General features: G+C 37.7%; 1 protein-coding gene across 3 annotated transcripts in view; it reads left to right on the top strand.

Annotated features, from left to right (window-relative positions):
* Nucleotides 1-8,164: 8,164 nt before the first annotated feature.
* The window catches only part of LOC105750594, a 34,938-nt gene continuing 25,909 nt past the window's right edge, over nt 8,165-17,193 (top strand). For 2 of the 3 annotated variants that reach the window (XM_012550182.3, XM_031968471.1), the window contains exon 1: nt 10,664-11,171. In XM_012550182.3, the coding sequence (XP_012405636.2) occupies nt 10,964-11,171 (208 nt within the window). In that variant the 5' untranslated portion in view covers nt 10,664-10,963. Of the gene's footprint in view, nt 8,260-10,663; nt 11,172-17,193 lie in introns of those variants that run through there. The other variant, XM_031968470.1, reaches the window with a different exon arrangement.

Here is a 17,193-nt window from a genome sequence, read left to right as displayed (position 1 = left end):
CAAAACTAACGTAGTCAGCAAACTTGTAAAGATTGAATGGCAGACTCTGGACAATGTGATTGCCTCCTGTAGGAAAGTGCCACACTATCATCAATCACTGCATATGCTCTCACATGACAAACCTGATGAAGTGAAGAAGAATTTAATGAAGATCTGGAGACCCTCAATATGCTGCTGAAAGTGGACAAACTTATAATTCTGGATGACTTTAATGAAAGAGTAGGAATAGACTAACAGACATGTCAGGGCATCTTTGGGACAAATGGCGTCATAAACAGCAGTAATAAAATAGTCATTATAAATAATTTGTACATCTCATGAACTTTTTACCTCCAATGCTGTCTTCCATTTATCTGGATGCAATCAAGTTTCCTAGGTGCACTCTTGGCAGGAAATGTTGACAACACATGATTGTGGAAAAAAAGGAGGTGGCAACTTCTGGTATTCAACATTACTTTTACTTACCTGAGCTAGAATACTTGCAAACATCAAAATTAGTTTTGATGAAAATGATGGGGAAATTCAGAAACTACTAAATAAGAAATAAAAACTCCACAAAATAGTTCATTTCTAAGAAGGCAGCATTTAACTCCATCAAGATTAGAGAAATGCAGTATTCTTGGCTCACTAAGAAGGAAGATGAAATTCAGTTTAATGCTGATTGTAACAGTCTAAAACACCTTTATGATATTTTAAAGACTATTGACTAAAGACCTATAGTACATCACTCAGTGCTGATACAAGTACGTTGAATAGCGATAAGAACATGATCTTGGACAGATGGACTGAACAAATTCCATAATGTTCTTAACAGACTATCATCAATCAATGTTGAAGCCACTGATCATATACCTCAGGATGAATCTATCAATCTCTAGCTCAACTTCCAAAATGAAAAGCCATTGGGCTTCTCTTGTGTGGCAAAGTTCCTGGTGCTAATTCTATTCCAACTGACTAAAATTTTCTGGCTATCTAACATATTTGGATATTGAAAAATGTTTCCATTGTCTTTCTGACTATGTATTTTGTATATAAAGGTAAAAGAATTAGATTGTCCTGTGACGTTCACCTGTGTGTGTGTGTGTGTGTGTGTGTGTGTGTGTGTTTCTCAGTCATTGCTGGCAAAATTCTTGCTAGAGTCCTCCTTATAGGTAGTATAACTCCTTCACCTGGAAGATGATTATCTATGATCCAGGGCTTCAGAAATAATGAAGGAATGAATGATAACAGTATTTGCAGCTCTATGACTCCAGGGAATATTACAGGAACAGAACAGAGTTTTGTACACAATTTTCATTGATCTGACTAAGGCCTTTGATACTATCAGTTTTGAAAGCTTGAAGAAAATTGTGATGGCTAGAAAAATTTATCAGTATTGTATATCAATATAACAATGCTTGCCTGGGTTCTGGATAATGGATGATGGTCTCATACTTTCCCAGTTATCAATGAAGTGAAGCAAGCGAAGTAGACAATCTTGCCTCCCAAGCTTTTTAGTATGATGTTTTCATCAGTGTTTTCAGACACCTTTAATGAGTACAAAAAATGGAATCAAGATCAGCTACTGTACTGAATGATAAATTATTTAACTTGAAAAGACTAAAGTGAAGGAAGAGTTGATGTGTGACTTTTTGTTCACAGATAATTGTGCACATAATGCAATCTTTGATGCTGATGCAACCAAGTTTGAATATATTTTTTTGTGCTAATTTTGACTTAATAATCGCCAAGAAAACAAAGGTTTGCCAGAATCACACTACTCATACATGGAAGCATTGGTTACAATAACTGGAGAAATTTTGAAATACTGTGGATAAGTTCACATACTTGGTACCACACCTTCTAGAGTTGTCCTTGTAGATGATAAAGTGGATTTTGGCCAAAGTAAACTCAGTGTTTGGGAAGTTCTGAAGGAAAGTATGGGAGAGAAAAAGATTTTAGACTTTCTAGCAGACAAGGTCTACACAGATATTATGCTGCTCTCATTGTATGTCTGTGAAACCCAGACACCAGTAACATACCAGGAGACTGAATTGCTTCCAATTGAATTATCTTAGGATGATTCTGATGATTGCTTGGCAACATAAGATACTGAACACTGATAAGGTCCTTTCTTAAGCTAAACTGCAAAACATTAAAACTCTACTCCAAATAGTGTGATTTACATGGACTGGCCATTTTGTTTGAATGCCAAATCTATGTTTGCCTAAAAAACTGTTTTACAGACAACTAACTTGCAAAAGGCAAGCACTCAGATGAAGGGTCAGAAGAAGTGGTACAAGGACATTCTGAAGGTCTCTCTGAAGAACTTAAAAATCAGTTAAATGACATGGGAGACACTAGCAAAGGACTATCTAGAATGGCCTGCTCCTATCAAAGAAGAAGCTGTACTCTTGGAGTAAAGCAGAATTTCAGTAGCTAAAACAACAACAAAACCCCAAACCATGAGATGTATATTATTTGGAGACATCTGCATTCAAAATATTCATGTGGACTATTTATGCCTGACCTGTGGTAGAGCCTGCTGAGCTTGTATTGTTTTGATCAGCCACATTTGGACACACTGTACCTTGGCTCCAACATAGTGATGTTATTTTGGTACACTTTGAGAGTAAAAGACAACAACCAAACAACTTGAAAGGTGGGGATATGGGGTCTATAATATTTGCAGATTTTCTTGCCTTCTCCTCACCTCAAGTTCCCTAATAAGTCCACTATTCCCTTTGAGATTAATGAGTCAAGAGGGGGGCGGAGCCAAGGTAGCAGAGAGGAGACATGTCTTTTTCTGAGCTCTCCCTGATGTCCCTCAGATTAACAGCAAATCAAGCCTCTGATCCGGTATTGGAGTGACAGAACCCACAAATATTTGAAGTGTAATAAATTTCCTACAGAAGATAATTTGGAACATCTTCAGAAAAGGTCTATTTCAATCAGGCATGGAGGGAGTCAGGCTAAGCACAGGCAACTGAGTGCAGGCAGTGCAGAGACTCAGGGTGTTGTGGCATCCCTCACTCTGGGGGAATCTACCAGGAGGAATCTTCTCCTGGTAGTTGTTGACTACTCTGTCCTTGTTGCAAGCCAGTAGATCAGCACATTAACTGTGAGACATCCAACACAAATACAAAAAGCAAATAATAGCTCCTCAACCCCTGGATACCACAGGACCTGGCCATGCCCACCCAGCTCCAAAAGTTAGTCAGCACTGACCCAGCAGTGCTGTCACCTGTAGAGGAATCTTGGACGATCTCCATTTTGCCCTAAAAGCAGGTTTCAACATTAAAAAAAAAACTGAGCAAAAAAGCAAAAAGAACTCTGACCATAGATAGCTTTTATAGAGAAAGAAAGGACACAAAGCAGATTGTCTCCACATGAAGCCCCAAAGAATGATATGAATTGGTTCCCATCTCACAAGGCTCTCTTGAAAGAATTCAAAAAGGATCTTAAAAGAAAGAAGAAAAATGGGGAAAGGAAATGAGAACTTTGCAAGAGGGTTTAAAAAAGGAAACACAGAAATTATCTGAAAAAAACCACTTAAAAATAGATTTAGTGAAATGGAAAAATATAACTCCTTACAAAATAGTTTTGACAAAATGGAAAAAGAAAACTTGTTAAAAAACAAAATTTGTGAAATGGAAAAAATCCTAGAACAAAACAACTCATTTAAAAATTGGCCAAATACAAAAGGAGTTAAAAAAGGTAACTGAAGAAACTAATTCACTAAAAATTAGAACTGAACAAATGGAAATGAATGACTCAATGAAACTTCAAGAATCAGTCAAACAAAACCAAAAAATTGAAAAAAAAAAAAAAAGAAGAAGAAAATGTAAAATACCTCCTTGGAAAAACAACTGACATGGAAAATATATTTGGGAGAGACAATCTAAAGATTATTAGGCTTCCTGAAAACCATGATGAAAAAAAGCCTAGACATTATCTTTCAGGAAATCTTCAAGGAAAACTGCAGTGATGTCTTCCTAGAATCAGAAGATAAAATAGCCATTGAAAGAATTTACTGATCACCTTCTGAAAGACCTCAAAATGAAAACTCCAAAGGAATATTGTAGCTAAATTTCAAAATTATCAGACCAAGGAAAAAATATTGCAAGCAGTCGGAAAGAAACAATTCAAATATTGAAGAGCCACAATCAGGATTACCCAGGGCCTAGCAGCTTTCACTTTAAAGGATCAAAGGGCCTGAAATCTGATATTCCAAAAGGCAAAGAAACTTGTATTGCAGCCAAGAATCAACTATCCAGCTAAATTGAGCATTATCTTTCAAGGAAGATGATGGACATTCAATGATACAGGTGAATTTCATTTACTTCTGATGAAAATACCAGAACTGAACAAAAAATTTGACCTTCAAATATGGAACTCAAGAAAAGCACAAAACGGTAAAAAGGAAAGAACTCTTGAGAACTATATATCTGTTATGGGTATACTTAGGTATAATTTGATTTTACTTGATAATATGAAAAAGAAACTAGAGATGGAAAGGGGATTGTACTGGAAAAAGAGGAAAATGGAGATAAAATGAGGGAAATTACATCTCATGAAGAAGCAAAGAAGACCTGTTACAATTGAGGGAAAGAAGGGAGGGGGATGAACATTGTGTGAATCTTACTCTCAACAGATTTGGATCAAAGAAAGAATATTAGTCATATTTGGTTTCACAGAGAAACTTATAGGTGAGAAGTTTAAGGAGGTAAACAGAATATAAGAAAAATTAGGTATAATAGATATTTGGAGAAAATTTATTTTTTATTGGGGCAATTGCGGTTAAGTGACTTGCCCAGGGTCACACAGCTAAGAAGTGTTAAATGTCTGAAGCCAGATTTGAACTCAGGTTCTCCTGACTTCAAGACTGGCGCTCTATATTGCATCAGCTAGCTGCCCCCTTTGCAGAAAATTGAATGGAGACAGAAAGGAGTACACTTTTTTTTCTTGGTGATTCATGGAACCTAATAAAAAAATTGACTATATATTAGGGCATTAAAAACCTCAAAATCAAATGCAGAAGTAAATACATTTTTTCAGATCATGATGCAATAAAAATTACATGCAATAAAAGGCCCCAGGGGAAAATAAAAAATTAATTAGAGACTAAATAATCTAATCCTAAAGAATGAATGAATGAAACAACAAATCATAGATACAATCAATAATTTTATCCAAGATAATGACAGTAATGAAACAACATACCAAAATTTGTAGGGTGCAGCCAAAGTGGTTATTAGAGGAACTTTTATATCTCTAGATGCTTACTTGCATAAAATAGAGAAAGAGAAGCTCAGTGAATTGGGCTTTGCAACTAAAAAAGCTTGAAAAAGAACACATTTTTTAAAAACCCAATTAAATACAAATTTGAAATTCTAAAAATAAAAGGAGAGATTAATAAAATTGAAAGAAAACTATTGAATTAATAAATAATTCAATTTGGTTTTATGAAAAAAACAAAATAGTCAAACTTTTAGTTAATTTGATTAGAAAAATAAAATAAAATTTTTTGTCTCAAAAAATGAAAAGGGAGAACTTTCTACCAATGAAGAGAAAATTAGAGCAACAATTAGGAGTTATATTTGCTCAACTATGTCAATAAATTTGATAGTCTAAGTGAAATGGAGAAATATCTATAAAAATATAGATTAACAGAAGAGGAAATAAATTAATTAAACAGTCCCATTTCAGAAAAAGAAATAAAACAAACTATTAATCAACTCCCTAAGAGAAAGTCTCCAGCACCAGATAGATTTACATGTAAATTCTACCAAACATTTAAAGATCAATTAAATCCAATACTATGAAAAATACTTTGAAAAAGTAGGGAAAAAGGAGTCTTACCAAATTCCTTTTCTGACACAGCTATGGTGCCCATACCTAAACCAGATTGAGTGAAAACAGAGAAAGAAAATTATAGACCAATTTTCCTAATGAATATTGATGCAATGAGACTATCCCCAGGATAATACATTATGACCAAGAAGGATTTATACCAGGAATGAAGGGATGATTCAATATTAGACTGTATCAATAACCAAATTAACAAAAACCATATTATCTCAATAGATGCTGAAAAACATTTGATAAAATCCATCTATTCCTAATAATACATACATATAATATATGATAATAATATATAATAATAATATATACATACAATATACTATAGAGTATAGGAATAAATGGATTTTTCCTATTTAAAACCATCAGCAAGCATATGTAATGGGGACAAATTAAAACTATTAGCAATAAGATTAGTGGTGAAACAAGGTTAACCATTATCATCATTACTATTCAGTATTGTATTAGAAATGTTAGCTTTGGCAATAAGAGAAGAAAAAGAGATTGAAAGAATTAAAGTAGATAATGAGGAAACCAAATTATCACTCTTTGCAGATGATATGATGGTATGCTTAGGAATCCTAGAGAATCAACCCAAAATTACTAGAAACAATTCACAACTTTAGCAAAGTTGCAGGATATAAAATAAATCCACATAAATCGTCAGCATTTTTGTATATTATCAACAAAGTCCAGCAGCAAGAGATACAAAAAGAAAAATTCCATTTAAAATAACTGACAATAATGTAAAATATTTGGGAGTCTATCTGCCAAGGCAAAGTTGGGAACTATATGAACCCAACTACAAAACACTTTCCACACAAAGTTATATCTAATCAACTAGAAAAATATCAAGTGCTCATGGGTAGGCTTGAGTGAATATAATAAAAATGATACTACCTAAATTAATCTACTTATTTAGTCTCATACCAATCAAACTCCCAAGAAATTATTTTACAGATCTAGAAAAAATAGCCAATTTCATCTGGAAGAACAAAAGGTCAAAAATTTAAAGGGATTTAATGGAAAAAATTGCCAATGAAGGTGGCCTAGCTGTGCCAGACCCAAAACTATATATATATTATGTAATATATATATATATTATAATGGTCATCAAAACCATTTGGTACTAAGAATTAGAGTAGTCAAACAGTGGAATAGGTTAGGTTCAGAAGACAAAATAGTCAAAGACTATAGTAATCTAGTGTTTGACAAACCCAAAGACCCCAGCTTTTGGGATAAGAATTCACTATTTGACAAAAACTGCTGGAAAAATTGGAAATTAGTATGGCAGAACTTAGGCATTGACACCTAACACCATATACTAAGATAAGTTCAAAATAGGTTCATGATTTAGACTTAAAGATTGATATTATAAGTGATATTATTATATCCTATATTCTTCTAATACAGGATAGTTTACCTCTCGGATCTGTGGAGAAGGACCACTTTGTGGTCCAAGAACTGGAACTCATTATTGAACACCAAATCGATAATTTTGATTATATTAAGTTAAAAAGTTTTTGTACAAACAAAAAGGGAAGTAATAAATTGGGAAAACATTTTTATATTCAAGGGTTCTGATAAAGGTTTCATTTCTAAAATATATGGAGAATTGACTCAATTTTTTAAGAATTCAAGCCATTCTCTAATTGATATTTATCAATTAGACATAAGGGTCAAATGGACAATTTTCAGGTGAAGAAATTAAAACCATTTCTAGTCATATGAAAAGGTGCTATAAATCGCTATTGATCAGAGAAATGCAAATTAAAAGAATTCTGAGGTACACTTATACACCTATCAGATGGGCTAAGATGAAAGGAAAAGATGATGACGGGGGATGTGGAAAACTGGGACACTAATTGTTGGTGCAATTGTGAACTGATCTGGAGAGCAATTTGAAACTATGCCCAAAGGGTTATCAAACTGTGCATACCCTTTGATCCAGTAGTATATCTACTGGGCTTATATCCCAAAGAGATCTTAAAGGAGGAAAAGGGACCCATATGTGCAAAATGTTCGTGGCAGCCCTTTTTGTAGTGGCAAGAAACTGGAAACTGAGTGGATGCCCATCAGTTGGAGAATGACTGAATAAGGTATGAAATATGAATGTTATGGAAAGAAACTTACAGGAACTGATGGTAAGTGAAATGAGCAGAACCTCCTGGTTCATCATCTTACTAGGCAACAGTAAGAATATAAAATGATCAATTCTGATGGATGTGGCTCTTTTCTTTTTTCTTTCTTTTTCCTAGCTGAAGCAATTTGGGTTAAGTCACTTGCCCAGGGTCACACAGCTAGGAAGTATTAAGTGTCGGGGACCAGATTTGAACTCAGATCCTCCTGACTTCAGGATTGGTACACTATCCACTACACCACCTAGGTGCTCCAGACATGTCTGTCTTCAACAATCAGGTGATTGAGACCAGTTCTAATGATCTTGCGATGATGAGAGCTATTTGCACCCAGAGAGAGGACTGTGGGAACTGAATGTGGATCACAATATAGCATTTTCATTTATTTTCTTGTTGTTTGCTTGCATTTTGTTTTCTTTCTCATTTTTTCCCTTTTTGATCTGATTTTTCTTGTGCAGCAAGATTATTACATAAATATGAATGCCTAAAGAAAAAGAAAAGAAAAATAAAGAATGTAAAAAAAAAAGATTAATAAGTCAAGGGCTAAGAAGTTAAATGAGTCAAATTTTCTTACAAGGAAGAGAAAACATATTGTCATTTTTACACGAGACAGAAACATTGAAAGGACAGGTGGTGGCTTGGAATCCTGAAGATCTAAGACCAAATGACCTCAGACATTTACTGTGTGACCTTGGGCAAGTGACAACCCTGTTTGCGTCAGTTTCCTCACCGTAAAATGAGCTGGAAAAGAAAATGGCAAACCACTCTAATATTTTTGCCAAGAAAATTCCCGAAGAGTTGGAAACAACTAAAATGATTGATCAACGTAGATGTTGATCTATAAAGAATATCTGTCTATTAGTCCTTAGTAGCTTTGTCTCCACCTGTCAGCTGCTGGGCCAATTACTCATACTATTGATTGGTTTGGTCAATTTTATTTAACCTTGTGAACCTCAGTTTGCTCACTTGTAAACTGGATTAGATGATCTTTCACTTGAACATTCTGTGACTTTATGCTATCCTGATTTTTTAGTGAAAATGGGAAAGGAGAAGGAGGAAAGGTTGAGACAGGGAAAACCTCATTGGTTCAATGGAAGGGGCAATCTGGGGACCAATGGGATAAATGAAAGCAAACAACAAATCCTGAAACTATAGGCAATGTAACTGTTTGAAAATCAGGCTACCATTAAGACAACCCAGGAAGGTGAAGTTGGGATTTTTCTTTTTCCTTTTTTACTTAATTCCAGTCATTCCTCCTCTGCCTTTGAAATAAATTCTGCTGAGTCTCTGAGTGAAGGAAAATTCAGTGCAGGTATGTAAAATATATGTTTCTGGGCAGGATTTTGTCTCTCTTTTGATTATCCTTCTAGATGTTTCTTTGTCCCTCTTTCCTTTACTTTTTGAAAAATTGACCCCCAGTTTTTTCTTGTTTTATCTTTCTATCTCTACCATGTACTCTTTTTAATTCCATAAACTGCACTTCCCCACTTTCATATCTGGTGTCTCGATGTTGAGGCATTTCTTTTCATCTTCCTTGTACCCCTTTGTCTCCCCAGGTTAAAGGTTTCTGCTTTTTAGTTTCTGCATTTTTTCTCCCTTTTCTTTTGTTGTCGTTCTATCTAATAATATAGGACAGACCTATATTCTTGCCCTGAGAGCAAGACACATTCATCCTCTCCTTAATCCAGAGAGTTTTAGCTGGGTTCTTTTAGCCAACAGAGATCTTTGAAGGTGGTAATTTCTCAGAGGTGTTGAGGTCCTGGGATCTTTTTTGGAAAGTTGGAAACTCCAGTGTGCTGGAGTTTAAAAAGATTGCACGTAGGTCATCAAATTCATTTTTCTTCTAGATGTTTCTCCTTTGTTTTTTCATGAGAGAGAAGCCATTACAAGTTACTTTCTGCACACTGTGAAACATCCTGTATATCGGAACAGGGTGACCTGGGACAAATGGCTTTTAGGCATTAATATCTCTGAGCTTCTGATTCCTCATTTGTAAAATGGAGTTGAACTCAGTGAACCCTTAAGTCCCTTCTAGCTCTATGATCCTATGAATCTATAATTTTTTTTTCTTGTAAAGAGATTTGGGTATAGTTTCTCCATCAGTAGAGCAATAAATGAGTCCCTTATTTGTAGCATTTGCTTTTTAAGCAGTTACGCGGCTTTGTGAATAGAATGCTGGGTCTAAAGTTAAGAAGAATTAAATTGAAATGTAGCCTCAGATTCTTACTAGCTGTGTAACCCTGGGCAAGTCTGTTTGCCTCAGTTTCCTTATCTGTGAAATGGGGACTATAATAATATTTAGTTTCCAGAGTTGTTTTGACAATCAAATGAGATAACTGTAAAAAACTTGGTACAATGCCTGGTATGCAGTAAGTGCCATATAAACATTAACTATTATTATTATTTTCAAGGTATAAATGCTCACATTAAAAATTAACAATTTCATTAGAGGTGAGTCTGGAAACATGGTGGACATGTAATAATGTGTTGGGGAAATTAAAGGTCAGGGTCAAAACCCAGAGCTTATCAGAGCTCTTTATTGCTCAGTCAGGAGAACATGTATTTAGAGGTGGAAGAGACTTCAGAGTTTTATCTAACCAACCCCAATCATTTTATTAAATTTTATTTTATTTTTTGTGAGGTAATTGAGTGACTTGCTCAGGGTCATACAACTAGTAAGAGTCAAGTGTCAGAGGCCACATTTGAATTCAGGTTCTCCTGACTCCAGGACCAGGGCTCTCTCTATTCCTTGCATCACCTCTTCAGTTGTTTTATAGGAAAGTGATCCTGATTTACACAGATAGTAAAGGTAAGAGGCAGAATCTGAACCCAGATTTTCTTGTTCCCAAGCCAGAAAGAGTATGTAGAAAGGGGTTGGGGAAAAGTTTTTCTGATCTTTCAGATCTGTTTTCTGTTTTTCTCAGTTGTTCTGTCTAGACATCAATTCATAAGAATCCCCCCCACCCTTAGACAGAAAATTCCCTATGAATATGAAACAAGCCTTGTGTCTGGGGATCAGCCTTCCTTACTGCTCTAAAGGGATGTTTGTTATAATTATATCCTTTGTTAAGGGCTTTTTCTCCTTTTACCATTTTCTATCTTCCCAGGCTCAGACTAAGAAAGAAGCAGGACGGTTGCTATTCACCATGAAGTGGCTTTTTGTCACCTTTGCCCTCATCCTTATTATCACGGGTAAGAGAAAATGTACATTAGGCAGTGTTTCCTTCAGAAGGGACCTGGAATCTAGGGGATAGAGAAAAGGGAAATTTTTCTCATTCTGGGAGGGACCCTGTGAACCTATATTTCTTTTGTGGCCTGAGGCTCACTTCCTTGCCTTTGAAGCTATTGAAAGGAAGGTAGAAATGGAAACCCATAGCAGTTTAGACTCTGCAAATCACATGGTGGTGGGGGTGGGATGGGGATGGAGGTGTAGGAGGGCATGGAGGTCAGGCAGATTTGGGTTAGAAACCAGAAATTCCAATACCTGCCTCAGTAGTGAGGACTGATTGTGCTGTTTCTGTCCTAAATTAATTTCCTCTTCTGTGTCCTGAAGGTTCTGAAATTCTGCAGAGTCAAAAGGTGTTAGGATACCAGGCATATGTTGCATTGATGGCTGAAAGAATTCAGTCTGCAAACCAAGCAAAGGCTTTTATTGAGGTGTATGCACTCAATAGGCAGGCTAGATTCCTTGAAGGAGTTAGCAGATTAGCAAAGCAGGACAAGAATATTTACAGAATAAATCGTGCTGATTACATCATAAAATAGGTAGATTTTAAAGTTACAGGAGCAAACCGCTAATATAGGGAGGCCTAAAACCTTGGTGGAATTGAGCATGCAGTGAAGCCCATCGGAGGATTATTAATGTATAATAAGTATATTATAAGGAGGTTGCCTGCTCCATGAGTTCAACCAAAGGACAGCAGAGAAGTGATGTAAATTGTATTCCCTTTAACAGTTTTGGGGGGAGGGGCTGAAACTGTGTCTCCTTTAATCTGTGAGAGAAATGTGATTTGGGGTCTTAAACTCTCCCGAGGAAGGGCACACTTTTCTGTTCTTAAGGGAAACACCCTACTTACTCTCATTCAATTGGAGATCTTATAGTCAATAGTCCTCTATTGTGTGGCTCAAAAAGCTTTGCAACCTCAGGCCAAGATTTACCTGATATAATCAAGGATTCGTCAACCTATCTTCATAGATATCCTTACAGGACCTTGCCCACTGTTGAAGATATCTTCTCACCTTTGCTATATTCCTTGGCCAGTAGGAAGTTTATTTTCCTAGTAAGCTGGCTTTTTAGTGTAATTATATACCATTCTCTGCCACAAACCTCATGCCTGTATTCATTGGGGTTTGTGAATTCTTTCACAAAGCCTGCCACGGACCAAGAGGATCCCATTGCTTTTAGGGGATCTCTTTCTGTTCTCACATCTCATCATTTAAACCTCATCATTTGGGGATGGGGATCCTCGAGAATCTGGCCGAGATAAAGCCTCTTGTTGTCTATTCCATAGCTAGGACACCCAAAAATTTCCAGGAAAGATTTGGGTCATCATTGAAGCTTTAAAGCTTGAGCAGAATTCTCTGAGGATGCCTGAAAATGGGAATTCCTGTGGTCTGACAAAAGTCCCCTTTAATCAGGGAATCTTTTGTCATCTCTCCATCTCTGGGGATGCCTAGAGACGAACGAGGTGCTATAGAATCAAGGAAATCGGAGGCTTGTAGCAAAATGGGACAATCTCTCCCCAAGGATTCTCCCTTAGAAAGTCTTTCAAAAAACAAAGACAAATTTGGTTTAAAAGGTCTCTAAACTAAAAAGCTTGAATTAAAACAGCATTGTAGGATGCTGCTTAAATTTGCTGGAAGGAAATCAAATTCTCTCCTTTCTGCTCCTCTAGGGACATGGGAGCCCTCCTCTGCATCCCTATGCAGTCCCTATTAGGAGGCTTCTGAATCCCTTCTAGAACAGGACCTTATGTCTGGCAATATCTCTATCCCCCTCACCTGAACCAGATCCTGAATCTTCCCAATCCTATTTCTCAATCCCTCTGATACATGGAGTGGGACCTCTTTTTCTCCTCCTCAGGATACTGATTTTAACCTCTGCCCCCCTGGGAGAAGTAGCAGACTCTCATGGAAAGACAAGCAGAGCAGAGGTGGCTCTTTTAATGTCAAACCTCTCTCCCAGACTAAGGAAAAACCTGGCCATTACTCTGAGGACCCCACCCAAATTTTTGAGGGGTCTAAGGCCAATGCCTCCTTGATCTGTTCTGGGGAGATGTTAATATTAAACAATCTGCCCCAGATATATAAAGGAAACTGCAGAAGCCAGCTTTGGGCCTTCAAATTTCTTCCCCTCAGCTGCTAGAAACATCTGAAGTCTTTAATGATAGGGATCAAACTGCAGCAGAGAAGAGAGGCCACAGAATTAAAGCGAGATTTGAAGAAAGGTCCCTACTCTTGGCTGCTGACATTTCCAGGAACCACAGAGATTTGTGCTTTAACCTTCTTGAAGTGTTTGCCTTGCAGTAGGATCTCTAGTTAAAAAAAGATGTAGACATTTTAATTACTTTTTTTGAGATAATTCCAAATTGTTTTTCAGAATGGTTAGACTAATTTTACAGTTCCCAGGAGCAAGATATTAGTGTAACTGTTATCCTATGTGTCATGGAAACTATCTGAGGAAACTCCCCAGTCCTTGTCCTAAGTTTGAGCAAGAGGAGTGTAATGCCGGAGAAACTGAGGCAGGAGAGAGATTAGAGAGTTTTCAATAGTTTATTAATTGGAGAGTATAATTGACTGGGCAGGACTCTCATCTCAAATTATCCAGTCAGATAAAGATATACTGGGACCAAGGAATCCATATTGGTCCCAGGGCTGGGGAGACTGCCATCTCAAAGAATCCAGCCTGCTGCCTCTAGCAGCCAGGCTCTTCCAGCAATGAATAGGAGAAAGCCTATGGGGGGAGACCATAACTCCTAAAAGCCCATAACTCCTAAAAGCCCAGAGACAGGATGTCTGAATACCCAGAGATAAAGATGTCAGTGAGGTATCTTGCAATATTTTAGAGGGATATTGTAAATTCTTGAGGACAGGGGAGGGTCAGGAGTTCTGCTCTCTTGTTTATCTTGCTAGCAATTTATAACCTTAGAGTAAACGGTTCCCAATCTTAATGGACCAGAGTGGGTTTTTACGACTAAGGGTATTTGACAGAACAGTTAAGGAAACTGAGATAAAGGAAACTAGTTCAGGGAAACCGAGTCAGAACAGTTAAAGAGAGCTATGGCATAACAGGAGCACTGGAAGAGAGATTGCCTATAGGAGCCAAGCTGCACCCCCTCTCCCCCAAATGCCCTGCCCTCCAGCAGGAGTTTGAAGCTTGGTCAAGCTCCCCCTCGCTCCACCATGACATTGGAATCCTGGCTATGCCCAGACATGACTGGTAGGACCATTGAATTTCCTTTTGCTATGGGGGGACTTCTTCCTTCTCACTCTGGCACTCTAGTCTCACTTGCCCCTTCCCCGCATAGAATGGGGATTGCAGGGGAACTTAAGAACTGTTTTGAGACTCTTCCTCTGCCTTACCAGCTTGGTGATCTGTCATTTAAATGTTTGTTTCTTATTATTCCCTCCTATCCTGCATGATTTAGTGGTGAAATTGGGGACCCAATTTTCTCTTTTCAGAACTCCTGATGATCTTTTTGGGCTGCTCTCAAAACTTTCCTCTGAAATTTGGGAGAAAATAGATTTCTTTGCTCCAGCCTTAGCCAGGATTGAGATATCGTCCTGAAAGACAGGGCCACGCACTACTGGGTGATCCCAGACCAGTTGCCTAGAATGACTCTTGTGCCTTAAAGAAGAAACCTCAAAACTAACTTTGGGACAGTCATTAGAGGTTTTAACCCCCTATCAGGTTCAGTGCATTTTAGAAGCCAAAGGACCATCAGTGGCTTGCTGATGAGAGGCTTGCTAGATATCAAGCTCTCTTACCTGATCTGACTCTTTTGGTGTGTCACACTCTTAATCCTGCCACCTTGCTCCTGACACTATCCAGTTGGAAGATATCATTCATAATTATGAGGAAGTTTTAGATTCTACTCCAGCTGACCTAACTTAAAGGACATTCCTCTTGACAACTCAGATGGTGAATGGTTTACAGATGGGTCGAGCTTTCTTGAAAATGAGGAAAGGCGGGATATTCTGTGGTGACTCTCAATGGCACCCTAGAAGCTAAGCCATTGCCTCCTGGGACCTCTGCTCAGAAGGCTGAACCCATTGCCCTAATCAGAGCTGGGAAGGGAATGAGAGTGAACACCTATACTGACTCCAAATATGCTTTTCTCTGTAAAGTAAGTTCTCCATTCTACTTCAGTGTTTCTAAGGGACCAGCCTCTGACTGGAACTCTCCCCAATCTATAATTCTCTCTACCTGATGGTTAACCCTTTTTAAGCACTATGGTGGGTCTTGCACTCTAGGCCACTTAAGTGCTCCTTTCACTATATATAAAACTAGTGCCTCAAACACTGCCCCCACCCCTTCAAGGAGACAAAGATGGGGATTTGGGGAAAATGTTCTTTGGTACTTAAAGGCACAGGATTTCTAGTACCTTGGGTGGGATACTTAGAACATGAAAACGTCCTTTTCAACCTCACTGACACAATCAACCAGCTGGCCAATGAAACTGCATGCTCTTTCCAGGAGATCCAAGAATCTTTGGATTCTCTTGCTAACATGGTTTTAAGATAACCGAATGGCCTTGATTATCTTCTTGCCTCAAGCAGAGGTGTTTGTACCCTTGTCAATACCTCTTGCTGTATGTACATTAACAACTCAGGGAAAGTTGAACTGGGAGAATCTTAGAGAAAGCTGGCTGGATGTAAGACATTTATGGAAAACTCCTCACTCCCTTCTCCCATCCCCGTGCTCTGTCTTCCTCTGGGTGGGGTTCCTGGCTATGGTCTCTACTAACCTCTATACTAACTCCATTTCTAATTATTATTTTTTTACTCATTTTTACTCCTTAACTTTTCAGCTAGGGAGCTCTATGGAGTATTCAGAGGGCATTCAGGATTATTAAATGTTCCATCAACACCCCAAAGGTGGCCCACAGATGGGACCTGATTAATGCATTTTTTGCAAAAGTCCCATTCCCAAACATCACCATCTCCACCCTGGATGACACCCCACTTTTAATCTACTCTGAGATTTGGTTCTTCTAGACTTTAAGCTACAAATCTCTAACTGCTCCTTCAGTCCAGAGATCATGGGATAATTGACTGGGACATACAATATTCCTTAGATGCCGCTGCTGCTGTCTTCAGATCTCACACTTTCCCTTCTGGCTATTCCCCAGTAAAAGTAGGGATAGCTCTACAACCCTTGTCAGTTTGAAGTAGCTACTGGAGATGAGACCTTCATCCTCTTACCCCAAGTAAATTTTGGTCTGAATTGCTTGAGGGGGAAAAGGGCCCTGAGACTGTGTCCCCTTTAATCTGTGGAGGAAGGGTGACTGGAGGTCTCAAGCTCTCCCCTGGAAAAAGCACACTTTTCCCAGACTACAGCCTTTCCAAGTTAAGTGGTCTCATTCAATTGGAGATCTTGGCCAGGGACATAATTGCAACCCTCTATTGAACTGGAGATTAGGCTCTTGAATGGCTCTCAGTTCATGGGCCTGGGAAAACCCTGAAAAAAATCTCAGAAGGTTAAATAAAAGGGAACTCTGAACTCTGAATCTTTGCAGATGTTCTAACAGGACCTTGCCCACTGTTGAAGATATTTTCTTCTCAGTATAACCCACCTTTGCTATATTCCTTGCCCACTTGTCTGTCTTCCTAGCAAGCTGGCTTCTTAGTGTAATTAAATAACATTCTGTGCCACAAACCTTATGGCTGTATTCATTGGGGTTTGTGAATTTTTTTGCAAAGCCTGCCATCAGCCAAGGGGATCCTATTACTGTTAGAGGATCTCTTTCTCTCTATTCTTGTACTTCATCAAAGGGAAAGAAGAATTAGGAAACAAATTTCAGGGTCCCTCAATGAACAAAAGAAAAGATCAACATTATTTTGTTATTTATTCTGGTTGAGGAATAGGAGAAGTATAGAGGTAAATTAAATACAAATCATAAATTTAAATTTATTCATTTATATTATAATGTTTATACTATTCATTCATATTAATTATAATCCATTTATTCATTCATCATATATTTACTATGAA

Source organism: Sarcophilus harrisii, chromosome 4, assembly GCF_902635505.1.
Source record: "Sarcophilus harrisii chromosome 4, mSarHar1.11, whole genome shotgun sequence".
Taxonomy (NCBI): Eukaryota; Metazoa; Chordata; class Mammalia; order Dasyuromorphia; family Dasyuridae; genus Sarcophilus; species Sarcophilus harrisii.
This window is presented reverse-complemented; position numbering and strand designations above follow the sequence as displayed.